Raw genomic sequence first — 27,134 nt, 5'->3', positions numbered from 1 at the left:
TATGGGAACCTGTGGCCTTTTTGCTGCTAGACTCCAATTCCCATCAGCCCCAGCCAACGAGGTCAATGGCCAGGGATGGTGGGAGTTGTAGTCCAATAACATCATGAAAGAGGGAGTGGTGGTCCTATAGGTTTTGGCAGCCACAAAGTCAGAAAAACTTGCTTGTCGAGTTTGCAAGCTTCTGTTTATTACAGCTTCAGAGATTACAAGCTGGATTCAGACTTAGTCATGGTTAGAGTGGGTTTTAAATTAAGTCTGGTTCCAATTCTATATCCATAGTTACTAAATAACACTTTTGGGAACACTTCACTGCACGAAGGAACAAAATCTGATGTCTTAAGCATATTACAATATGCAATCCAGTACATACTCAGAAGTATCATTGCTTTCAGTTATGCTTCTTTCCAGTGTCGTGTGTATAGCAAGGGTGGGAAACCCTTGTTGTTGGGCTGCCACCAGCCCCAGCTAGCATAGCCAGTGGTCAGGGAGGATGGAAGGTGTTATTCAACGATATCTGGAGGGCCACACATTATTTAGTCCTGGTGTAAAGGGTTCCAACCTTACTTATTTTAATAAAAACAGTGGGGTTTTTTCCTGATCAGCTGCCATTGTAAAGTAGTTGAAGAAGAGAGCATAAATTTTACCCCCAAACTAAATAAACTAAACAATGATAGATAACATGAACATCCACTTCCCAAAGTTACAAGATTACAGACACCATGAACAGAATGCTCCATATTCCCAGACCATAAGCATCCCTTTTACTTATTTACTGTACTTACTTATTTATTTGATTGATATCCCGCCCTTCCCCCCAGTAGGAGCTCAGAGCGGCAAACAAAAGCACTAAAAAATACTTTAAAACATAATAAAAACAGACTTTAAAATATATTAAAACAAAACATTTTTAAAAACATTTTTAAAAAAGGTTAAAAAACATAATTTAAAAAAAGGTTTTAAAACATCTATTTTTTTTAAAGAAGGTTTAAAAGCGTATTAAAAAGCAATTCCAACACAGATGCAGACTGGGATAAGGTCTCAACTTAAAAGTCTTGTTGAAAGAGGAAGGTCTTCAGTAGATGCTGAAAAGATAACAGAGATGGCGCCTGTCTAATATTTAAGGGGAAGGAATTCCAAATAGTAGGTGCCACAACACTTAAGGTCCGTTTCCTATGTTGTGCGGAACGGACCTCCTCATAAGATGGTATCTGCAGGAGGCCTTCACCTGCAGAGAGCAGTGATCGACTGGGTATATAAGGCATAAGGCGGTCTTTCAGGTATTCTGGTCACAAGCTGTATAGGCCTTTATACACTAAAACTAGAACCTTGAACTTAGCCCAGTAGCTAATAGGTAGCCAGTGCAATTCTTTCAGTAATGGGGTGAAATGTTGGCGATACCCTGCCCCAGTGAGCAGTCTTGCTGCCACATTTTGCACCAGCTGGAGCTTCCGGACCGATCTCAAGTGCAGCCCCACATAGAGCGTATTACAGTAATCCAGCCTGGAAGTTACCAGTGCATGGGCAACAGTGGTCAGGCTATCCCGGTCCAGAAATGGCCGCAACTGTCTTACCAGCTGAAGCTGGTAAAAGGCACTCCTAGCCACGAGGTTAACTGGACCTCTAGCGACAAAGATGGATCCAGGAGCACCCCTATTCAAAGCAGGCAACTGACCAATTATCTGAACTCGGGAACCACCAACCCACAGCATCTCCATCTTGCTAGGATTCAGACTCAGTTTATTGGCCCTCATCCAGCCCACCACCGAGTCCAGGCACCAGTCCAGGGCTTGCACGGCCTCTCCCATTCAGATGTTATGGAAAAATAGAGCTGGGTATCATCAGCATACTGCTGACACCTCACCCCAAAGCTCCTGATGACTGCTCCCAAGGGCTTAATATAGATGTTAAACAGCAGGGGGGACAAGATGGTACCCTGTGGCACCCCACAGCACAACTGCCAGGGAGCCAGAAGACAATCACCCAATGCTATTCTCTGAGAGTGACCTTGGAGATAGGATTGGAACCACTGTAAAACAGTGCCTCCAATACCCATCTCACCAAGTAGGCCCAGAAGGATACCATGGTCAATGGTATCAAAAGCGACTGCAAGATCAAGTAAGAATAACAGGGTCGCACTCCCCCTGTCCTTCTCCTGATAAAGGTCATCCATCAGGGCAACCAAGGCTGATTCAGTCCCATAACCAAGCCTGAACCCAGACTGGAATGGGTCAAGATAATCTGTTTCATCCAAGAGTACTTGCAATTGCTGCGCCACAACCCTCTCAGTCACCTTCCCTAAGAAGGGGGTGTTTGCAACTGGTTGGTGGCTATCGCAAACCAATGGGTCCAGGGTGGGCTTTTTCAGGAGTGGTTGGATCACTGCCTCTTTCAGGGTGGCTGGAACCACTCCCTCCTGCAGCAATGAATTGACTGCACCCCGGATCCACTTGGTCAAACGTCTTTGGCAAGCTTTAATATACCAAGAAGGGCAAGGATCGAGAGGACACATTGCTGGTCATATAATCACAAGCGCCTTGTCCACACAGCTGCATCAATTAAAACCGTTCCCAAGACGTTGCAGCAGATGTTGCACTGGACCCCTCATTGGGGACTACAGTAAATGTGGATGGGGCATCAATTGTTATGGAGGCAAACAACTTTACCCTCAAAGTGCCTTGCAAACAATTTATAGTGGATCTCCAAAGGGTCTAAAACTCCATTTCCTTATTATCATGAATGTGTTTGACCCTTTTAAAAAAACACTCGTATTAAGTGCTTAACCTCAAACAGTGGGAAAAGCATATCTTACACCAACATGCACTAAAATACTTTTTAAAAAATCCCTGGGAAATTTTCCTACTTCTTTATATGATACTCCTTTGCTTGCTTTTGGATAAAACTCAGTATCTCTTGAAATTTTGTTGTTAATTTTAATGTTGTTCTATTATATATACAAATACAAAAAAGTATTAATCATAAACACCAAACACCACAACTACAATAATCTAGAATAAAATGAGGCTGCAATCCAATACACACTTACCTGGGAGTAAGTTCCATGGAACTTATTTCTAGGTAGACATAAATAAATCAGACAAAGAATTTGGACCTAAATCATACAGCAGAGTTCATGCAAGGGAGAACCAAGAACAGACCATGGCAGCCTGTAACAAACAGCATTTCCAAATATGCTAACAGTGTCCCCAATTCTGTCTATATCGTTTTGGAACTCAGATTCTTGCATGTGGGTTATTCATAAAGGAAATAAAATCACATACCAAACTGAAATAAAAGATTCTGGGTCTGCCTGTCATTTAATAACCTGTAAGTTATATTACCAAATTGCTTCATGACATGGCATCAACAGACCAGATTGTAGCAAAACAGTTTTGAAAGATAAAGTCTTTTGGACTTTCTCTCTTGAAATAATTTGGAAGAATGAATAAAAAAACACAGCTCAAACTTCAAATTGAATTTGAATTTATATACAATTCAAGCTAATCTGTAATAAAAACAGGTTGAATTGAAAGATTTTAGATACTATATGTTTTAATACATTTTATGCTACACTTTTCTGTACATTTTCCAGAAAAAAAATAAAGAATTCTTACATCCATACAATATTATTCTGTTGAAAGATTATATAAATTGGTAATAAATTATACCGCAAATACCCCTTTGGCTGAAGAGCAATACTTTAGGGATCTAATTAGAAGAACTAAACTATTTACCCCTGTGTGTGAAATGTTTAATAATGTTAAATATTAAACTTTTTATCAAAGTGCAGTGTTTAATAAATTTACAAAAATGAATGTTATGATAAAATCCCCATGAAACAAATTCAGGAAATAGAATCATGTTCATGAATTTGTGTTGATTTGTTGTTGGATATTTAATAAACATTCATTCTGATTGGTTAAGGTGTTGGACTATGACCTGGGAGACCAGGGTTCGAATCCCCACACAGCCATGAAGCTCACTGAGTGACCTTGGGCCAGCACTGCCTCTCAGCCTCAGAGGAAGGCAATGGTAAACCACCTCTGAATATTGCTTACCATGAAAACTCTATTCATGGGGTTGCCATAAGTCGGGATTGACTTGAAGGTAGTCCATTTCCATTTGCAGATGACGCTGCATCAAAGCAAGTGTTATCACACAAGTCCAGTCTTTGGGCGAAGTGGGTTTGTTGTGCCAGAACTCCAAACCAGCTGTAATCCCACAACCGAAATATGCTGTATGTGATTAAATCCTATCCCAAAACAGTGACAGTCTAGGTCTTATTGGCTAGTGAGTGATCTTGTTTTATGGGCTAGGCAGGCATTCATTTGTTTAACACTAATTAGGTTGTCAGCACTTGTCAGAGTTTCTGTCTCAGATGTCAGGAGTTTAGGGATGACCAAAATAGCAATGCATCTCTTTGATTGGAAGACAGTGTTAAGTCCTTGATCAATTACCTTCATGAGGATGTGCACTATAACTGGACTATGGTCAGGACTTCAGGTGCAGCAAGGACCCACATGTTTATGTAATCAGCTGTAAGAGCATGGAAAAGAGGCAATTCATCCCCAAGCCCTCTTTTGGATGCCAGGGGTCAAACTTGGAATATAGTAAGACCTTTTTATTCCGACAGGCTTTTAGAACTGATGGTTCATAAGGATGAGGCTTGCAGAGGGGGCTGTGTTGTTTTTTTACTGTTTAACTGAGTTTGATACATTTTAACTGTATGTTTAAATGGTTTTAATATTGCAAATAGTCTGATTTTTAAGGTAGTTTTGTATGTTTGTAACAATATGTATCCATCTTATCTGGAAGCTGCCTTGAGTTCCAGTTCTGGAAAAAGGGCGGGATGATGATGATGATAATTATAATAATAGGCCATATGTAGGAAACATTTCCTCTCTGGAGTAATGACACGGGCGGGATGGGGAGGATAAAAGAGACGGCGATCTGGTATTCGAGGAGGACCTCAGAATCAGAGGATGTGTGGCAACAGCGTAAGTTTGAAACCCAGCATCTCTTAAAAACAAAAGCAGAGCCAGTGAAGGCAGTTTGTCCTCTGTGTATTTATTTATTTATTTTAATTTAATTTATATACCGCCCTAAGCCAAAAAGGCTCTCTGGGCGGTGTACATAGAGGATAAACAAGAAAATATATGAATAGAACAAATATAAGAAAATCAAAAAGCAAAACAAACAAAGAACAAAAACCAAGCAACATCAAAATATACCAGTAATGAAATACTGTTTTAAAATACACTATAAAACAATTTTTTAAAAATAGAATATTTAATTTTTTTTAAAAAAAATGCCTGGGAGTATAAAAAGGTTTTCACCTGGCGCCGAAAAGATAGCAGCGTCGGCACCAGGCGTACCTCATCGGGGAGACTATTCCACAATTCGGGGGCCACCACCGAAAAGGCCCTGGATCTAGTCACCGCCCTCCGAGCTTCTCGATGGGATGGCACTCGGAGGAGGGCCTTAGATGTCGAGCGCAGTGTATGGGTAGTTTCATATTGGGAGAGGCGTTCCACCAGGTATTGCGGTCCCATGCCGTGTAAGGCTTTATAGGTCAAAACCAGCACTTTGAATTTAGCCCGGAAACAAATAGGAAGCCAGTGCAGACGGGCCAGAACAGGTGTTATATGAGCGGACCGTCTGGTCCGCGTCAATAGTCTGGCCGCTGCATTCTGGACTAACTGTAGTTTCCGAACTATCTTCAAGGGCAGCCCAACGTAGAGCGCATTGCAGTAGTCTAACCTAGAAGTTACCAGAGCGTGAACAACTGAGGCAAGGTCATCACTGTCCAGATAGGGACGTAGCTGGGCTACCAATCGAAGATGGTAGAAAGCGTTCCGTGCCACCGAGGCCACCTGGGCCTCGAGAGACAAGGAAGGATCGAAAAGAACTCCCAAGCTACGATGTAGCTTGGGATGTAGATGGGGGCGAATTCTCTTTCTTTGTTCACTTACATTTTGGTACTCATCAAAGAATGTCAGCAACACTGGGGTCGCTGGAGCCAGTATAACGGCTGAGACTTGTCTTACCGTGAGTAGTCACTTCGCAAGTACGAAAAAAACACGGAGAATTTGTTAGGTCGTAGAGGCGGAGTCTGAAGAAGGCATAGCGCCTCCTAGAGAACAGTAACGGCGATCGATGGGCGGAGCATCGGCTCCATTTTCCAGAGACAGGAAGAAGCTGGAAAGAAACACATGGGAAGGAGGAGTTTGTCACCACAACGCGGATGTTTTATTGTGCAATGTTGCAAGGTTTGCTCTTGTTCACTGTGTAGGGGGAGGAGAGACCCGCTTTCTCCCGATCTTTTGCTCTGAGAGGCATTGGAATTTGGCCCCTGCTGCCGCAGATCGAGATCATGGAGAGGACAAGTGAATCCGACCTGGTATCGCTGCTGGCGGCAACCCGGGGGGTATACAAAAGGATTTTTGGAGGAGTGGATCCCAAGATCGCGGTGTCGGCGCCAGGAAGGGTGAACTTGATCGGAGAGCACACAGATTACAACCAGGGGTTTGTGCTGCCTATGGTAAGAGGGAGTGGCATACGAAACGTTGCCCAACTATTCTTCTTGAAGCCTTATTGGAATCCCCCTACAAATCCCGTCTTTCTCTAGTCAGTTCCGTGGAAGTGAAGGAAACTAATTGAACCGCCTTGTATGACTAACAATGCAACAGCCTTTCCTGGCCAGAGGATTGAGGAAGGTTATGTCGGCCGCCCGGACGGCGGTAGTCGCTGAAGGCAATCATTGGAGTATTTTGTCTGTTGCAGTAGGTGCCATTCTTGGCCCGGGGTGCAGAGGTTCACAACACAATCCCTCCCAATGTTAATGATTTCATCCGATAAAAATTAACCACTATCCGATTTGTACAGAGTGATGACTCTGGAGTCACTGCCAAATCCACACAAATTCTGCCACTAAGCAGAAAAATATTAAGAGTACCTGTTTCTTCAGTTTTTTATGCCGCTTGGGCTTTCATTCCAAGGCAACCTAATGTCTGAAGGGCTGACCTTGAATGCCTTTCCGTTGCAAAACGTTCATTACTGTGTGGGGAAGTGTCCCCAGAGATTTCGCATGACAGGAAAGTCTGGTGAGCGATGGGGCTCTCCTAAGGCTGTCTTTTCCTCTTAAATACTGTTTACACCTCTATGTGGTTCTTAGGAAGCACTCCCTCATTAGAATGTAGGTGGTCATGTAAACTGTGACATGTAGCTTTGATGCCTAAGTTAAATTAATGTTAAATAACAGGCAAAACTACATTTGTTGAAAGATGGGTCCTTGTCTGTGATTTTTGCTCCTTGACCACCACCAAGGAAGTCATAAGTGAACAGATACTCAGGTTGCATTGCAAGTCATTTAGGCTTGTATTGCACACCCTGCTGCAAAGCCCTTTGGAGTCAGCATTCCATTATGTGTCAGTTGGGGAAGCATGATTTTGTACAGTGGTTCTCAAACTGGTCTTCAGATGTGGCTGCAGGTGAGGCCACACAACAACCTTAATGGCCTCAGGTACTAAGTGGTCACAGCAGAATGCTATAATCTTGCTGTGAAGTAAGTATGAACCTTAAATATTCTTATTGACTAAATTTGTGGCAGCAGAAACTTTTCTCTTTTCTAAGATCTCTACGCCTATTCCTGTTCTTCCATCTCCACATTCCCTCTTATCTCTGCTCATTTCCAACCATATTGGAAAATGCCATTTGGAGGATGTCTTGCATAACCCTTGTTTCTTTGTGTATAATGAGGGATTCAGTCATTTATCTCTTCCTTCAGGCCTTGCAAATGGGAACTGTGGTGGTTGGGAGCCCAAGGGAAGACAGAATCATATCCATAGTCACAACTGCAGAGGAAACTGAAGAGCCTAAAAGGGTGGAGTTTCCAGTCCCGATGGAAGGTGGTGCCTTGGAGCCAGGAGAACCTCGCTGGGCAAACTATGTGAAGGGCGTTATCCAGCATTATGAGGGTAAGATCTAGGCTCAGCTAGGGATTGAGATTACTGCATTCTTTGGGATGAAGAAGGCTCACAATACCACCACTTGTTGGAGAGGAACAGAACCTTCTCCCTCCATTCCCCCCCCCAAAAAAAACCTTTGTAAAATGGTAGATGAGTCAGTGATGAAGAGAATGAAGGGGGATGGTCAACTTTGGACCACTCTGTCTTAATATGTTAATGGTGGCATACGAGTGTCACTAAAATCCAGTTCCTCCAAAATTTTGTTTGTTTGTACACACCATTAGATACAGTAAGAAGACAAGTTTGCCATTATTGCTAAGACCCTTCTGCAGAAAATGTGTATCTAGTGATACCTTAGGATGTGACAAAGTATTTATTATTGAATAATCTTTTGTAAATTCATTTTATTTTATAAGTGTTTTATTTATTTAGGGTGTTTCTAGCTTGCCTTTTAGTCATGCAAGAACATTCCTAAGGTTCCTTCTAAATCAAAACAAGAATTACAAAATTTTCATAACATCAATTTTCAAAATTGCAAAATACAGGACAGCTCACATGCTGCTCTTACATAATATGAGCATAAATCTATGGCACTGGGCAGACTTCACTGTCATTTAGAGAAATGTCAGATAAAAGCATGTTTGAAAACCTGTGTGTGCCTACTGAGAAGTAAGTCCCACTAATGTCAATGGGCGTTACTCCAACGTAAGTGCATATAGGATTGCAGCCTTAAACTAATGCAAGACAAGTGGTAAATAAAGCAATAGTTGCCATGATGTTCTAAACAGATCACTCAAAAGGAAAGAAATTAGCCACTTGTTCATAGATGGCTCTAGTTTAAACCCTCTGTATGCTTCAGATTTTGGAATCCAAACTAAACTGATGTGGGGAAATGAGAAAAATAATAAACTATCTAATAAACACCAATAATCCATGCCCCATGCCCATTCTCTCCTCCTCAGGATTACTTAGCTGTATTGACAGAATATTTCTTGCATAATACTACTTTCCTGTATTGCATCAGGAGTTCTTGGTTCAGAAAGGTCTAGGCTGGAGTTAGTATCCTCTGTTAGAGTGTTGGACTATGACCTGGGAGACTAGGGTTCGAATCCCCACACAGCCACGAAGCTCAGTGGGTGACCTTGTACCAGTCACTGCCTCTCAGCCTCAGAGGACGGCAATGGTAAACCACCTCTGAATACTGTGTACCATGAAAACCCTATTCATAAGGTTGCCATAAGTCAGAATCGACTTGAAGGCAGTTCATTTCCATTTTCCTCTCTCCTGAAAAGAGTTCCAGTAACAGCAGGATCTTTCTGCCCAAAATCTGCTCACCTGTTAATGGGCACTTGATAGACCCATTAACTCACCTGGTCACTCTATTAGATTAACAAAGGAGACTAGTCTGACCAGTAGAGCAGGTTTCTTGCTTGCATATCCCAACTTCAGATAGAAGATCACAGGCTTGAAGGGGACACAAAGAAATAATCTATCTCATCCCTCAATCCCATAACAATATGTTTACTCTGATTTCCTATATTTCTAATTATAGGAGATTATAGACTGATTGGTGCATCTGAATCTATTATTTGGCAAACCTGAAAAAGAAAAGATGATCCACATATGGCCATAGGAGTATGATTTTTGTTCTGATCTTCTTTTAAGACATACACAATTCTGGTGGCTTTATTTACTGTGGCAATCTAATGAGTTGCATTTTCAGGGCCTCTTAAGTCAGGGGTAGGCAGAAGGTAGTTCACGATCTATTGGTAAATCTCTGGGTGATTTGCAGTAGATCAGCAAGGACTTCTGACTTCCAATGGTCTTATATAACAGCAACAGCTAAAAAGCTTCCCTTTACCAAATTGGTTGTTTTTGTGTGAAAGGATGTGTGAGCTTGATTCTAGTGCTGATGATAAATTCCTGGTCTTAGCATGTGCTCCAAGGCATTCTGGTCCTTAATTCATAGTCCACGTCCACCTGCCTAAGACACTATGTTGCACTTAGCTGTGGTTGGTGGACCTTAGGGTTCCAGAAAAAAGCAAAATAGATTTCACAAGCCTGAAGTCTGCCCACCCCTGTCTTCATATATGCAGTAAGATGCAACCATCAGGATGTGTCCATTCAGTGATGCTAGGAATATATCTATGTTGAAGCTTTTGAAAATGGACCTGGTGGCATGCAGGATTTCTCACTGACACTGAGGCCTCATCTACACTGTACATTTAAACCTCTATTATACTACTTTAAACAGTCATGGCTTCCCTCAAAGAATCCTGGGAACTGTAGTTTGCAAAGGGATCAGAGTTGTTAGGGGACCCCTGTTCCCCTCACAGAGCTACAGTTCCCAGGGAAGAGGAATTGATTGTTAAACCACTCTGGGAATTGTAGCTCTGTGAGGGGAACAGGGGGGTCTCCTAACAACTCCAAGCACCCTTAAGAGATTACAGTTCCCAGGATTCTATGGGGGACCCATGACAGTTAAGGTGATATAATAGTGCTTTAAATGTCAGGTGCAGATAGGGCCTGAATCATACACTTCTAAGTGACTACATTTTGCACAGGCAGACAGAGCAAGTCCTTTAAAAAGGAGTCACCTGCTCAGTCCCACTGATGTTCAGTTGTGCAAAGCATGCCCCTCACTGCTGTAATTTGAGTATCTACTGCAAATTGAGCATACTTCCCTCTTTTAGGGACCTTTAAAATATTTGTGCCCCAGTTTGCCTGCTATCTTGTTTTAACACACTTTGTTCTCTCTCTGTTCCTGTGCTGTTCCCCCTATAGCCGGCCCTCTCCCAGGTTTCAGTGCAGTCATAGCCAGTAACGTTCCACTTGGTGGTGGTCTCTCAAGTTCAGCTTCCTTGGAAGTGGCTACATACACTTTCCTGCAACAACTGCGTCCAGGTAAGAATCAAAATTGGTTTTAGTGTGGAACTTTTGTAAAAAAAAACCTGAGACTCATTACTACCTACCACATTAGCTAAGTGGAACTGAGAGGGTCATAGCTCAGTGGAAGAATAGTTGCTTAGCATGCAAAAGGTCCCAGGTCCAGTCCTTGGCATTTCCAGTGTAAAAGGATTAGGTAGCTGGGAAAGATCTTTCTCTGTTTGACTGGCAGCCCTCCAGGATATTGAAGTCTGTAATACTGGGCTAGATGGACAGACGGTCTGACCTGTGTTCATTCTTCCATGCATCTCTCTGATCACTGTTGGGTAGAGAATGGGAAATGAGATGGACCTTGGGTTTAATCCAGTTAGGGTCTCATTTTTGTTCTTCATCCAGTTCTGGAAGTTACGTATAGTGCAGGGACAGGGAACCTGTGGTCCTCTAGATGTTATTAGACTCCCATCAGTCCCAGCTGGGATGGCTAAAAGAATAATGGGACTTGTAATCCAACAGCATCTGGAGGGCCGCAAGTTGTCTAGCCCTGACATAATGCAAAAATTCTGCCCTCTATCCATTGCGTGGAAATACTAATTGCCTGTGAATGTCTCTCCTTTTTTTCCCCCCAACACAGATGACGGGGATCCAGTAACTAAGGCATTAGTATGCCAGAAAGCGGAGCACACCTTTGCAATGATGCCTTGTGGTATCATGGACCAATTCATCTCTGTGATGGGGAAGGAGGGCCATGCCTTGCTAATAGACTGCAGGTCAGGACATTGCAACAGACAGTTCTCCTGTAGCTTCTTTCATCCATGGTTCTCTAATCATTACCATAGGTTTAGAATTGCACTGCACTATGCATGTGTGGGGTGCGTGTGTGTGGAGATCAAGGTTCTAGCGAGCGCTTTTGTGTCTCTAAAGAAGGTAATTTTGTGGAGAGTAACTGCTAGAGACTTATAGGGAGTTTGATGGAAATCAGAAATATATGAATGCTTCCTTTTACGCCTCTGTCCTTATAAGTTATGACCAGTTTTTCCCTTTTGCCCTCCACAAGGTCCTGTCATAAACAACTACAAATTCTGCAGAATTTCAGATGATGCATTCGGGCAGTATAAGGAAAGTTGAATGTATCTCTGCTATTTGGTTTAGTTCCCATAATTCTTGCCACAGATATGGCATTTTTTGCTTATGGAAAATGCGTAAATTTTTGTGTTGAAATCTAGAGTTGCAGGACAAATTTAACACTCTCTCCTCTCCCCATTCCCACAGCCACAACACAGAGATGATTAGGAGGTGTCGCAGTCCCCTCAGCTCCTTTTATCCCTAATGCATCCCAGTTGCAGGATATACACCGATTTAAACACACAAGTAGAGTGTTCTTTTTGACCCTAATGAAGGAAACAAATTAGCAAGAATGGTATAGGAGTCTGGAAAGTGTGTTCCCTATGCTTCTGGAGTTAAGGTATAATTTCTTAGTACTATTTAGTCTAAATGTCTCTGTCTTTTGTCATGGTGTCTCTCCAAGACTATAGAAGGGCAGATAAGAGAGAAGTAGTGGACCTTACCTGCTCCCAGCTGGGCCACCAGATTTTTGCTTGCATTCCAAAGCAGCTCATCTCATTTGCCAAATTCATTTTGTCCAGCTGTCCAGCTTATCTTCTGTGTATTTTTTCAGGATTCCCTTCAGGGCTGGTCCTACTGTGAAGCGGTTGCTCAGGCCAGTGATTTTGGGATTTTGATTTTGAGGTGGTTTGTGGGAATTTCTACCTTAGATGCCAAGATAATTGGACTGGTCATAGGAATGTCAGAAGCTGCCTAAGGCCACATTCACACCTTACATTTATTCCACTTTAAACAGTCATGACCTCCCAAAGAATGGAAGTGTAGTTTGTGATGAGTCCTTAGAGTTGATAGGAGACTCCTATTCCTGTCATAGAACTACAATTCCCAGAGTTCTCTGGGAAGAGGGACTGACTATTAAACCATTCTGAGAATTGTAGATCTGTGAGGGGAACATGGGGGGGTGTCTCCTAACAAACCTAAGCACCCTTAACAAATTGCAGTTCCCAGGATTCTATGAGGAAGCCATGACTGTTTAAAATGGAATGTATATATTTTTTGTATTTGTATTTGTATACCACCGCATAGGCGAAGCTCTCTGGGCGGTTTACAGTAACTAAAAACATTAAAAACAAATATACAAATGTAAAATAAATGTAATAAATGTAAGGTGTGGAATAAATGTAAGGTATGAATGTGGCCTAATACAGAATCTGGGGTCTATCTAGCTGAATATTGTCTACAGTGACTGTCTGTGTCTCTCCAGGGTTTCAGACAGGGGTCTCTCCTAGCCGTACCTGGAGATGCCGGGGATTGACCCTGGGACCTTCTGCATGCAAAGCAGATGCTCTGCAGCTGAGCTATGATCCTCCCCCAAGTCTTTGGTACTGTGCTTAGGCACCCTGACACGTGTGTGTGTGTGTGGGGGGGTGCACTTGCTGCTCCACCTTGGGAAGCAAATTGCCTTGGGCCATCCCTGCTTCCCTTAACATTGCTCTTGGTTCTTGCCAACCCATTTCCTGGATTCTCAGGTCCTCCAGCTGCACTCTTCACTGGTATTCCTCTGTAAATGGACAATTTACTCGTTAAAAGCCCTAACTAAATGAGATGGCTGAGTTCTGTGATGAGATTCCCCATCTCTTTACATTTTAGCAAGTATCATTGATAGGGTGGGGCCTCCCAGTTTGGACTGGAGCTGTAGCATTGAAGTCTTTCCCTAACATTGTTTTCCTGATGACAATTGACCCAACTTGCCCAAAGCGGCTGTTTGCCCCCATTAGAAGAAACTTAAAGTGTACAGCTGTACATGTTAGCTGGGGGTGGGGGTTTAATTAGGAAAACAATGCTAGGACCATGGTCCTGATCTGAATGGGATCACCTCCAAAATGGCTATTTGCTAAATTTAAAGGGATGAGAGATCCAGTCATGGATTTTTTGCTGTCTCGCCTAGTTTAGGCCCAAAACATTCAGAAAAAGAGATGCTCCACTGTCAAGAGGCCTCTACCCTTAAATGTTCGTAACCTAAAGCGTTCCTGTGAGAAGAAGAGTTAAAGGAGGAAAGTATTCTCTTAGAACGCTGTAAGCTGTTAAAACATTCTCTTTCTCGCACGCACGCACGCACGCACGCACACACACTTTAAAATGCAGAATGCAGGTTTTAAAAGCACCATATCTTTGACCTTGTTGTGTCCTCTGATTTCCAGGTCACTGGAGACCCACCTGGTACCTTTGAGTGACCCAAATGTAGTTGTTCTCATCACCAACTCCAATGTGCGGCACATCTTGACGGGCAGCGAGTACCCCACACGTCGGCGCCAGTGTGAGGAGGCAGCGAAGGTGCTTGGCAAAGCAAGCCTGAGAGAAGCCAATATGGCAGACTTGGAGGGTAAGCATTGTTCAAAAAAGAAGAGTGTGGGGAGGAGAGGGTGGGATAATGGCTTCCTGCCTCTAAAATGTTTGGAAATATTAAATCTATTGCTGAACAAAGGGGGACAACAGAGGGCCAGTGATCTTGGTGGGTTCTTGAGAATATGCAGAAGGTGCCAGAATGTATGACTTGTCTCCAACAAAGTCATTGCAAAAGCGGAACAGTTTTTGCTTGCACAACAGAACTTCCCTCCCTGCCCTCCCCTGCAGTCCCTCAAAATCTTCTCTGAAGGTTCCCCCAACCCTCTGGAGCAGATTTGGACAGAGGAGAGGAGGAAGGGGAAGTTCTGCCAACGTGCAGATGTCCCATTCTCACAATGACTTCATTGGATTTTTCACTCTGCTGCTTTTTTATTAAAAAGACAGATTGAGGAGATAGGAGAAATTTCCATAAATCTCACCGTAACTGAAATTGGAATGATAGAATAATTGTACATGTAAGACAATTGCGTAACTTTCTTTAAATACCAAAAGATGCTCAATCTAAGGGGGGGGAAAGGGGGGGGGCTTTCAAGTGTTCTACAAACCCAAATATTTTGTCTGGGCTGATCTGCCCATGTCATAGAATCATAGAATAGTAGAGTTGGAAGGGGCCTATAAGGCCATCAAGTCCAACCCCCTGCTCAGTGCAGAAATCCACATCAAAGCATTTCCGACAGATGACTGTCCAGCTGCCTCTTGAATGCCTCCAGTGTCTTTGCCGTTTACATAGTTAATAAAATCTATCAATTCAGCACAGAAAATGTCTCACTTGGTTTCCTCCCTATGTAGATGGATCTTTTGTGTTTTGTTGCATGCAGTGTCTGTGAAGAACAGTTTATCACACCTCATCTATTGCTGCCTTTTACAGGATTTCCAGGAATGCGCAGTTACGAGCCTCACTGCCATCAACCTGAAACCCATCAGCTCCTTTTTTTTATTTAAGATTTTTGTTTTGCCCATCCCAACGGTTTAGCAAAGCCAATGTGGGAAGAGGCAAAACAGCTTTTTTAGATAATGGTGTTGATTTCCAAGCTGCTGCTGCTGAAGGATATCGTTTGAAACTTGGCACTTTGCTTGGGGATAATTCCCCTACCTGAACATAGCATTTTTATTTATTTATTGGTAGCTTCAAAGGCCCTGCTGAGTGAGGAGGTGTACAGGCGAGCCAAGCATGTCATTGGGGAAATTGAACGCACTGCTAGAGCTGCTGAGGCACTGCAGTCCAAGGACTACAAGATATTTGGACAACTGATGGTGGAGAGTCACAACTCCTTGCGGTAGGCTGCCATCCAAAAGAATACACAAAGGATTTTTTTCCGTTGCACTCAGGTTCTGCTTGTGGGTTTCCCAAGCATCTAGTTGGCCACTGTGAGAACAGAGTGATAGACTAGATGGGCTTTTGGCCTGATCCAACAGGGCTGTTCTTATTTTTTTATTTTTTTCCTATGTTTTTCATGAATAAAATATTACAGAATCTAAGGGCCATTTCACACACCATTCTAGATTTCGGCATGTAGGTCTGTCCTGTATGATACTCCTACGTTCGTGCAATTTTGGTTCTATGCATACATGCTACAAAAGCCATAAATGTTTGTAGCACATGCATGCCGAGCGCACACAGTGATTTCAATGGGTGTAGATTTAATCCAATATGGAAGTGGCTTCTGTGTATGAATTGCATCATATCATGAGCGAAGCAGTGCTAATTCTGCAACTCCACATAATAACTGTAGTGTTGTGAAACCCATTTTCAATTCCCTGCTGAGCCATGATGGACCTTGGGAACACTGCTGTTTCTGAAGAGCATTCCAGACAACTGACTCGGGATCCGTCTGTTGTTTCTTAAGTTGTTCATCTTTGTTTGGAGAATATTGCATTTTACCTGTTTGTAAACTGCATTGCATTGTTGCTTCATAACAATATCTTGTTTAAGGGTACACCTAAGAAGTTTTCAATGTACTCCAAAACTAAATAAATACAACATTAATATGACAGACACGTGTCATATCTAGAGCAAGGTGTAGCCATAACCTGTAGACAGTTATACACTTTGTGGCAAACCCAGGCTTGTAGCAACATAACATGGGGAAAAGGGCTCTGATTTGGAAAGCTGTCTTGAATATGATAGTGCAAGTATTAACAAACACCTATTGAACAGTGCCTGTGACACCACTGAAGATGAACAACTTAATTTTCTGTCCAACTTGCTGTTTTCAACCATTTTTAAAGGGTGAATTGTATTTTTATTGCTTCTGTATTTATTTGGGAGAATGCTGCCCCCTGATGTCCACTCAGGTTCCAACTTTGGGTACACTTTTTCCCTTTAAAATAAAGTGACAGGCATCAGTAGGGCTACCCCTTCCCCCAAGCAATGAACATTTTCCTCTTTTTAAATCCTCCCCTTTTTTCTTTGAAGGAAGTTATCCCCTCACCACACACTAGAACTCGAGTCTCCTGTGTAACTTGGGGGGGGGGTGTTTCTAAAAAAAGAGTCGCAAACAAGACGACTATTCTTTTCCTAACTTTTGAATGTACATACAAGACAATCCACCACTGTTGTCATATTATGGCCAACCTAACTATAGCACTAATAGGAGAGCAATCATCTGGATAAGCCCCTAGTCTAACCTACTTCTAGGGCCATTGTCTGTAAATGTGAATGATTATGTGCTCATCGGTGTTTTAGGGTACTACACATAATAATTTTATATGATTTTTATAATAAAATTTCAACAATAAAAAATGTAATAATCAAATTGGACACATAGCAGAACCCAATTTAATAATATTGCCTTTTCATTTCTTGCTTGTTAATGCATCTCAAAATGGGATTTGGCTTCTGTCATAGCATCACATTGCTCACATATTTTGATTATGATATGTTATAATTCCCCATGGTTGGCTTTTATTCCATCTGTTTGTTGAAATTTATCATCCCTCACTTTCGTTTGGCAATAATAGTCTCCACATCCAGGGAGTCTCACTGTTTTTCTCTTTAGGGATGACTATGAAGTCAGCTGTCCAGAATTAGATGAGCTGGTGTCTGCTGCTTTGGAGATCCCTGGGGTTTATGGTAGCAGGATGACCGGTGGGGGGTTCGGAGGTTGCACTGTTACTCTGCTTGAATCTGGGGCAGCTGAGAAAGTTCGGAGACATATTGAGGTATGTGACAGACACACCTATGTGTGAGCATGCTATCATAATAGATTGGGCAGACTTCAGGCTTATGGGATCTGCTAGAACCCTGGTTTTTCTAGCTGGGGATGCAAAACACTGGCTCAGTGGGATTGATGTATGCTTAGAATTAAGGAACAGGGGGCCTCTGAATGCATGATCTGTCCAGAAATTTATTTTTAATATCAGTATGATGTTCAGTGAAAAAATCCACTCTTTTTCCTTGAAACAATTCAGCAGGCTAATTTGGGGGAGGGGATTTTTGTTGTTGTTGCTATTGGTAAACAGTCTGGCACCAGAAGCTCCTGCTAATGTTCTACACATTATCCAGAGATCTACCAATGGGTCCCAATTTTCCTTCTGCCCTGCCCTTATTTACAAGATACAGATGGGCACTTCCTAATGCCTGTCGTGTGTTTAAGCCTCATCTCTATTTTGTCTGTCATTAATCTGACCTAGGAGCAGCTCTGAGTTGGATTGTAGGCTACCCTTGCCATTGTGCCAGTTCCACTGTTAAGCATAACTTCTGGCTCTAACTGTAATGAGAGAGAGAAGCTTCTATTTTTTAGTTTTGTATTTATTTTATTTATAAATATATTTGCATACCACTATTTCGTTAAAACCATCAAAGTGGCTTTGCAAGAAGTTAAAACAAACAACCACAAAATAAAAACCGGTCAACTGTTGCAAAAAAGTGTCTTCTTAATTGCCTGCATAAGCCTGGTGGAATAGAAAGGTTTTCAGCAGGCATTTAAAAGTTAAAACAGAAGGTGCCTGCTGAACCTCTGTTGGCAGATCATTCCAGAGAACTGGGCAGATGACACTGAAGGCTCGATTTCATGTCAAAGTTAAATGAGCCTCACAGACTCAGGGGATGATCAGAGCCACTTCTGCAGATGTTCTCAGTGATTGAGCTGGGATATAAGGGTTGAGGGTCCCTAAGATACCCATAGGATATCTTAGTAGTCCACATTTAGTAAAAATAGTGGTGCTGCAGCCAGCTGCATGTGCTTAAAGACAAAAACTGCACCAAATAAAGGGTAGCTTGTGTGCACATGTGCCTGTAACAGCAAAAAAGATGTGCAAATAATTTATTTTTAAAAGGGAAGGGTGAATGTGATGGTGGGTAGTGCCAATGTGATGGGGATGCTGGGGGCTAATGGTGGGGTACTGGGAGACATTGGGTTGTAGTCAACTAAGTCCTACTCAGAGTAGACCCATTGAAATTTATTGTTTTATTTGTTTATATCCTGCCTTTTTCCCAGAACTGGGACTCAAGGCGGCTTACAAAAATTAAAACAAATACAGTTAAAAACATATAAATAAAACATACAGAAGTTATAATTAAAATGTAATTAAACTAGCTATAAAATTAAAACCATTTAAAACATAGTGATTTAAAAAAACCACGAAATACAAATCAGTAAATACAGCAACCTATTTAATAGCCCTTGCAGTCAGTTCCCAAATGCCTGTAGCGACAGAAAAGTCTTCACTCGCTGATGGAAGGACAGCAGGGAGGCAGCCAGTCTAACCTCCCTAGGAAGGGAGTTACACAGCCTGGGGGCAGCCACCAAGAAGGCTCTTTCCCATGTTCTCACTAGATGTGCCTGTGAGGGTAGCAAGACCAAGAGAAGGGCCTTCCTGATGATCTCGGGGCTCGAACAGACTCATACGGGAAGATACAGTCCTTCAGATAACCTGGACCTGAACGTAAGTTTCTAATGTCTGTTAACTTCAATGGGTCTACTCAGAATAGGACTAGCACAGAATATCACCCAGAGCAATCTGTGCCTCATGGCCTGCCCTCTAGACCCCAAGTTAGCTTGCTGTGCTCAGATGTGGTCCCTTCAGTAGTGCTGAAGTCAAATTCAGCTGCTACTTTGATCAGATTCTGTATGTGGCATAGAAGGCACAATTTTGTCCTTTTTCAAGCAGCAAAGTATGTTCCACCATCCCTGGCTGGGCAATACTTACTCAGTAAGAGTAAATAACCACCCATTTCCTGCCCATCTTTTTTGTTGTCCAAGTTGGGCCTCCGTCGTATCCTCCTCTTTCTTTGTATAGGGGCAGTTCTGTGACCAAACATATACAACTGCAGATGACCCATCTAGTTTAGTCCTTTGTAATTGCTATCCAATGGTGTAGTATCAAAAGGAACTGTGGATTTGAATTGTTATACAGTCCCAAGTCTTATGGCCATCTGCCCTTGGCGACTTTTTGTTCTAACATATTCCATACTCTTGCAAATACTGACTTATTTTGTTTTTATCAACTAGGAAAAATACAGCAGGACAGCTACCTTCTATTTGACACAGCCTTCTGATGGAGCCAAAGTACACCGTCTGCCTTGAAATAACTTTCCCCTCCTTGGCAGAAGTTTTTTTGTTGCTCTGTTTTCAGGGATTAGGAGAATCACAAAAGTCTGCGCCAGCTTCCCTGATCCATGCACTTGGGACTGCACCAATCAAAGACTCCAATTTCTGATCCAAAGGGAAATGACTTGAATTCTTTCATAATTGTTAATTTTTTAAAATCACTTTTTTACATGTAGAACCTTTCTACCACATACTTCAGCTCCATCCAGTAGATGCCTTTTTTTCCTGCCTGTTTTATGTTACAGTTTGTGGTAGAGGATCTTTTCCTCATGTGATGCCAGAGCAAGCCGGTTCTGTTGTGTTGTTTTAAGCAAGACTAGGAAAGTGGAGTAACATTGGGAAAGAGTTAAGGATAAGGCATATATGACACTTGTTTACAGACATCAGCTTTCTACTTCTGGTTCCTGACCTAAAAGCAAATATCAAGATTACCTGAATTTCCCAGGTAAGATCTTTTTTAAAAAAAACCTCATTGTCAGGCTTCCTCTCTGGACTATAGCTGAAGTAATGTAGAAAGGGGCTTTGAGAGCAAGAGTCTTTCACTTACTGTGCTGCTGTAAGATGTGGTTCCTTCAGCACAGAATATGTAGGCCTGAAGTGACTTTTCCACAGGGCCGGTTCTAAAGGGCGGCCAGGTTGGGCACTGGCCCAAGGGCCCCGGAGCTACAGGAGCCCCTGAGGGGTCCTCCCCTCCCCTTCCACAATCTGCACCCCCCCATGCCCCCCACTTACCTGTCAGCCAGCTTTTTAGCATTGCCCTTAATGAAGATGGTGGCTGCAGCTTCCCTAAGGTACTGAAGCTGCTGCCACCATCTTAGTTGATGGCAGAGATGTGCACACGTAGCACGCACATGTGCCATCAACAAAGATGGCGGCGGAGGCTTCATTCCCCTTAGGGAAACCGCAGCCGCCATCTTCATTAAGGGCAATGGTAAAGACTAGATAGGTAGAGGGGCCATGGGGGGCTGTACGGGGGGGCCGTGCGTGCACGCACACCCACCCACCCACTGGGGGGCCAGGGCAAGCCGATGTCCAAGGGCCCCTGCATGCCTGGAGCCGGCCCTGCTTTTCCATGTGACATTTTCAAGCAGAGGCAGAACTTCATATGCTATAGGAAACTGAAATGGGCTCTGCCTATACAATTTCCCATTGCTAGTCCTGATCGAAATTAAGTAGCTCTCCTAGAAAGACTTTAAAGCAACATTTGCCATTGAGATATTCCTGGAAACAGTCTCCCTGTGCCAAAGTTATCCATCTTCCTACCTGAACACCTGGACAGACGTGTGTGTGTCACCCTGGGCAAAAGACGGATGTGGTGTGGTTAGAATGTTGTACTAGGACCTGAGAGAGCAGGGTTCAAATCCTTGCTCAGCCATGAAGCTTATGGTGAACTTGAGCCAGTCACTGTCTCTCAGCGTAACTTATCTCACAGGCTTATTGTGAGGATAAAATTGAGAGAGGGTGAACCATGTCTCTATGCCACCTTGAGCTCCTTGAAGGAAAGGTGGGATATAAATGTAATATAATAAATTTAATATTATCTAGTGTGTGAGCTGACTTTTGCTTGTGCAACAGGGCTTTAACTTCCTCTCCTTCCTGATGCCCCAAAAATCTATCCTGGAGGGACCCTCAACCATTCAGAGCAGATTTGGAAGGTATAGGGGAGAGGAAAAGAGCTGTTTGTGTGAGTGGAAGTCTATTCTGCGTATATATAGACCCCATTGGATACAGCCATACAGGACCATTCTCTTGTGTTCTCCACTTCCCTTCCATGTCATTAGCTGCTGCTGGTAGGGACAGGTAAATTCACAATTTAACAGGCGGAATTCATATAGCTAGTGCTGCCAGACACTCACTATAGGAAGTGTGGTGATTTGCCGTGGGAGGTCTATTTTCAGTGGCATTCCTATTCCAAATGTAACAGGGAGTGAGGATCTTGCTCTGAATGATAGGAGTCCACAATGATTGTGGCTTTTCTTGAAGAGGGGAGAAGACACCTGTGCCTTTACTACAAGGATGAACCACCTTAATTATTGCAAATGAACTGTGCAATCCTCTGCATGTCTACTCAGAAGAAAGCCCCATTGAGTTAAGTTGGGCTTACTTCCAGGAAAATTGGGTACTGTATTTGGTTGTTTCCTAAGTCAATTATTTAACATCAGGTACTAAACATTAAGTTTCTATCTTATCTCAACAGCTGAAGACCTAAAGGCTGCAAAGTGTGCTTAAGATGGCCCTTTTGAAAGAAAAGCAGCCACCTTTGAGGGCAAGTAGCAGCCAGGAGCATAAGTTTCACCAGGGAAATTGGCACAAACTCCTGGTTCAGATGGGAATGTGGTGTTGATTGAGGCTCATTTCCTGCTTTCCTTTCAAAATAAAAGTGGCCAGCCTAATCACACTTCTAAAAAGTATATTTAAGGTACTGTGTAGTTTGGCCCTAAGTAAATATATCTTGGTGCATTCTTACACTGCTCTTACATGGGTTTTGTGTTGGCGAATTCCAACAAATAATTGTCGAGTCCTGTCATCCAGCATGCTTCAGCTGTCCAGCAGGGCTACAGCCCAGTAACTGTCTTAGCTGTCTCTAGGACTGGAAAGAGCTGTACCAATACCACAGTATCTATGGCCACTTCCTCTCCTGCCAGCAGCATTACCTCTTACTATTCCCCAAACCTCCACTGCCATTAAAGCTGCATCCGAACTTCACATCAAGGATGGGCAGGCTGGACTGCCAGAATTATATAATAAAATCTATAATATGCACTCCAATTTCAAAACTGGGGCGATCTTGAAGCAAAAATGTGGCCTTTTCCAGGGGCCTCAGGTTTTATAGGCTGTGATAAAACTATCTTTGAAATTTGTGCCCTTTGGCCCCAGTCTTCCATTCTTGGATCCTTTCAGCTTTTAAAACCTGTGCTTGAATTTTATCCGTTATTTTGCTACTTCAGCTTGATCCTATGTAGTTAGACGTGCCTACAGCCATGGAAATCGATGCGCTTTAGGCTTGCCTGACTTTATATACGATTGCAGCCCTACTCCCTCATTAACATCCACAGCTGTCAGCCTTTTTCACATCAAATACATTTGGAAATAAAAAGCCTGCTGTGATCATAGAGAAAAATGTTTATTAAGTGCAATAGAAAGCCATCTGGTCCAGAATGCCAGCTGTCAAAACATCACAGACGTATTGAAGGCCACCAACCTCTGCATGCCATAATAGGCTACAAAATGTAACTTACATTCTATTGTGGTTCCTCTATTATGTGATTGAAAACATGCAATCCCTTTTTAAACTTGTGTTAGAACCACTCTGCTGCTGAAATCTGGCCTGTTAGACACCTTTAATGGGCTCTTTGGTTAAGATTAAAGCCTGTGATGCTCCTTCAGTAAAAAGCACTGTAATAAGTAACAAGGGCTTGTGACTAGGGGGAACGTGACTTCACAAAAAGGATGTCATGTAAGATCTAGAGACACATAGCATAGCTGTTTCCAATAACACAACTGTTCTGAGCAGAATACAAAGAAGCCTTGAAATAACTTATTTTATTGGCTGAGTTCTATGGTATCCCATGAAGAAATCATCCCTTTTGGGTAAGAAGGTCCAGGGAGCTTTAGATAATTCACCCTGTTGCTGTGAAGGGGTTGGTAGAAAAATCCAAAATTGGATTTCAAGGAACCTGACTGTATAGTGTGGAGAAAGGAAAGGCACCAACTACCTGAGCTTCTAAAATTATGCCACAGCAGTCCTTAATTCTTTTGAGTTTCCCCCAGTTTTAACTAAGACAAAAATATTCATAGTTGATCCTCTGTTGGTAGTGCACATGATCCAGGATCCTAGGGCAAAGCTGGTCAAAAGAGAATTGAAGGGCAAGAGCTATAGGGTCTGAATTGTTCCAGCTGTGTTGATTTCCATAACCAATGGTTTTCAAACTTTCTGCCTTCAGCGAATTTTCCACATTAACTTGCCTGCTGAGGAAGCAGCTGACATCTGCCACAGAACCCCAATGCATTGCAAATATTTCTGGGGCATGTTGCAGGTAGGGTGCATGTTCAGCTCATGTGGAGGGACTGCCGAGGCTGACTTGCTGTTACCTTGCGAGAAGATTGTCACTAGTGGGTGAGTTGCCTTTTAGGGAAATGCCTGGTCTTTTCATTGAAGAATTCCTGATAAAATTCTGAGGGTGCCCTGGAACATGGCTTGAAAACCTTTGCATTATGGGGGCAACCATGCAAGATGGGAAATAATGGCCTTAAATTAAAATTCTTCCAATGCTACTAAACACACACAGTGTGATAAATCAGTGCCCTAACAGGGATCAATTTACTTGTCTGCTTCAGTCAATTCTCTCTGGCTTTCAATTGCCTTTTAGTGAGGAGTAAAGTGTTGGTCCAAAAGACTGTTTCAGAGATTGTTCTAGTTGTCTTTCTTAAATGTGCATATACATAAATAAAGAGATGCAAACAAGCAAAAGACTTTTTCCCTTCTAAGAAGTGATTCACATACTGAGAACTGAGTGTAACAAGGGCATGTGGTTGGACAGCTTCAGTCTCTAGTCAGAATTCCGTGTATTCAATTCCTACCTTAATTCTGCCTTTAGTTTCCTCTTGATAGCCATACCCCAACCCTGCTACTTTGTATCCTCAGGTAATTTTGGACAAGCCACTGCTTCTACATATCAGGCTGCATCTACACATGCAGCAAAAAGAAGTGGGAGGATCCTCACAGTGGCACTGCCTTGTGGATACTGTAGTGAAGTTGACTACAGTATCAATGCAATGTGACTGAATGAAAGGTAGAGCTGTGTTATACAGGTTCTGGAAGATATAGTTCACAGGCAATTAAACTAAGCTGCCACTGGTGAAGAGGCAGGAAGGACAGCCTGAAATGATGACTTTGCTACACCTGGAGACTGATAAGACCCAATGATGTAAATCAACATGGGATGCTGATACAGGCCAATGAGCCACCATGGGAAGAAGAGGAGAAGGAGAGCCACAGGTAGAACTCGAATGTTGATTTTGGTTATTCAAAATGAAATTACTTCATTCCAGGGGATTCCTCTAGCAAAGGCACTCATTTATAATAATGCCATGCCAAATATGTATTCTATGGTAGGGAGCTGAGGCTTAGTGCCAGAATGTTGGCTCCTTGTTACTTCTGGGATAAAGGATTCTGTAAAACAAAATACATGTTATGCATACAGATGATATTTTAAGAAACATAGCATAATATTATAAGGAACAATGCATTGTGGGTGGTGCTATGCAAGTTCATGAACTACTTCAGCACCACACTTGACCAGCAGTGGATTTTACACACCAGTGTAGTAACAATCAGGATAACACTCCTCTCCTGCATTTCAAGGGGTATACTTATAAAAAGGACAAAATTACAACATTTGTTGTTTTTCTACTGGAGCATAGCAGATGCCATTTGTTGATATTAGAAATGTTTGACAGGGAGGAGACTAGCATGGGAATGGATCAAAATAAAACAAGTAGCAAAAGTGAAAAAGATCTGGTGAGAAGTGGGAATTTAAAAAAACAAAGTCCTGTGTAGTTAAACTTCCAGATGATACTGAATAGCAGCCAAGTAAAGCACGAAAGAGTCAGGTGCTCGACTCCAATGGAACTAACCAATAGCCCTTCACAGCCAAGCATCTTGCTAAAAATTCTCTTTGTAATGTCCTAGGGTACCACCCCAGATGCGTATAGCCTCGACCCTGTGGTATTTCAAAGCAAAGTCCAGTGCTTTTAGTGCTGGTGCAATGCAGTAGGCACCACGAACCTCAGTGTGGGAGTTGACCATAGAACAGGCCTACTTGAGATCACCACTTATTGAAATCCAAGTGTCCCTTTAGCAGCTTCCTATCTGACTCAAGCTTCATAGAATTGCCTCTCTGTCTGTCTGGAGAATGTCCCACTGCTGTTAGACATCATGGTTCTGGTGACATATTCTTTGGTGACCTGTTTGGTGAGGGTGCTGCCACTCTCCACTCGCTGAGTGGTCATCAGCATACCATCTGCAACAAGGAGACAAAGCAGAGATTGTGTTAGCAGCACCTGTGTTTGTGTTAATATGTGCATACATGCCCATACATGTGTGCATAGAGACAAAATCCAATGAGATGCAGGACTCGGTGCAGAACTGACTCATAACAATGATGTGTGTGTGTTTGGGGCCAGAAGACCAGGGCAGACTGACGTGAAGGACAAAATGGCACGCCTCCCATACAGAATCCGACTGGCTGGGCAGTTGAATCTTGCTTCAGTACTAGTGATGGGACAATAACTTCCACCGTGGCTGAGGGCAGCAGACTAGCTTAGGAGATGCAGAGAAGACTAGCTTAGGGGACTCAAGGGAATTGGGAAGGACGGCTGCTGCCGCCCACTGACATCTGCCACTTAAGGATCCTGCCTCACTCTGCCTAATGGTAGAGCTGGTTCCAACTACCACATAAAGGCTGGTACTGTTGTCAGAACTGAATGAGGTTAAAATATAATTGATTTCAGACAAGCACCCATTCAACCACTTTTGTACTGAGAAAGTGATCCTGGTTGCACTCACATGAACAAAGACAAACAGAAGGAGGTGCTCCTAAAGGGCTTAATTTAGAAAGAACTACTACTATGCATACACTTATAACTGACAGGAGTGCATTCCATACAACCAAGGAGAATAGCATTCAATTAAGTTATATAGGGATATTCCTGCCCTTCTTCCAATTCACTTTTCAGAGAGAAAACAGTGTTCTTATGGTACACAGCAGTATCTGGGGAGGGATGGAGAGGACCACTTGTGTTCCAAAGATGTGTACACATGTAGCCTTTGAAACGCACAGGTCATTTTTTCAGTGTGCTTTTGTACATAGCAGTTTGTAATTGTAAACACCTTCATACAATAAGGTCACCTAAAGCAGCAGCTACTGTCCGTGCTGTCTGTACACACAGGTAGGTGTGCTTTCAAACTCCCCTCCCCTCAATTAGTGCTTCCACAGACCTTTTTTAAATTTATTTGTCTGTAAAAAGAGAGGGGATGGTAACTGGTGTGTTGATATACTGATATACAGTCGTATCATGGTATGCAGAGGTAGCTAAGTTGCTGTACTGCTTCCTATTTTGCCAGTTTCATTCATAGAAAAGTCAGACATGGTGAGGGGGAGTGGCACAGCTTTGAAATGTCTATAGGTCTGCCTGAAAGTGCTCTCTGTGTACTCAAGCACTTAAGTGCATTCTCACCACAAAATGGATTATAACTGTTCCA

General features: G+C 42.7%; 3 protein-coding genes across 14 annotated transcripts in view; 1 reads left to right on the top strand and 2 right to left on the bottom strand.

The window, feature by feature from the left end:
• LOC133379950 (uncharacterized) overlaps positions 1-6,080 on the bottom strand; it is a 39,338-nt gene extending 33,258 nt beyond the window's left edge. The window contains exon 1 of one of the 3 annotated variants that reach the window (XM_061616198.1): positions 6,045-6,080. The gene's annotated coding sequence lies outside the window, so the exon portion shown is untranslated. Of the gene's footprint in view, positions 1-5,969 lie in introns of all 3 variants that reach the window. The other 2 variants (XM_061616204.1, XM_061616196.1) reach the window with 2 other exon arrangements.
• Positions 6,081-6,194: 114 nt separating this feature from the next.
• On the top strand, positions 6,195-24,355 carry GALK1 (galactokinase 1). 3 transcript variants are annotated; one of them, XR_009761312.1, is made up of 10 exons: positions 6,195-6,538; positions 7,784-7,973; positions 10,749-10,868; positions 11,482-11,617; positions 12,526-12,567; positions 14,114-14,295; positions 15,445-15,595; positions 17,318-17,480; positions 19,097-19,205; positions 19,772-19,860. XR_009761312.1 is itself a non-coding variant. In XM_061616205.1 (9 exons), the coding sequence occupies exons 1-9, from the start codon at positions 6,371-6,373 to the stop codon at positions 19,844-19,846; spliced, it is 1,227 nt and encodes a 408-aa protein (XP_061472189.1). In that variant the 5' UTR covers positions 6,195-6,370; the 3' UTR covers positions 19,847-24,355. The 3 variants fall into 3 exon arrangements, 2 of the variants coding, with proteins under 2 accessions (XP_061472189.1, XP_061472190.1); XM_061616205.1 differs by lacking the exon at positions 19,097-19,205 and having other exon boundaries at positions 19,772-24,355; XM_061616206.1 differs by lacking the exons at positions 12,526-12,567; positions 19,097-19,205 and having other exon boundaries at positions 6,197-6,538; positions 19,772-24,355.
• Positions 22,976-27,134, bottom strand: part of ITGB4 (integrin subunit beta 4) — a 99,726-nt gene continuing 95,567 nt past the window's right edge. For all 8 annotated transcript variants that reach the window (XM_061616190.1, XM_061616187.1, XM_061616189.1 and 5 more), the window contains one exon: positions 22,976-25,893. In XM_061616190.1, the coding sequence (XP_061472174.1) occupies positions 25,748-25,893 (146 nt within the window). In that variant the 3' untranslated portion in view covers positions 22,976-25,747. The remainder of the gene's footprint in view (positions 25,894-27,134) is intronic.

The sequence above is a fragment of the Rhineura floridana genome, chromosome 3, assembly GCF_030035675.1.
Source record: "Rhineura floridana isolate rRhiFlo1 chromosome 3, rRhiFlo1.hap2, whole genome shotgun sequence".
NCBI lineage: Eukaryota > Metazoa > Chordata > Lepidosauria > Squamata > Rhineuridae > Rhineura > Rhineura floridana.
This window is presented reverse-complemented; position numbering and strand designations above follow the sequence as displayed.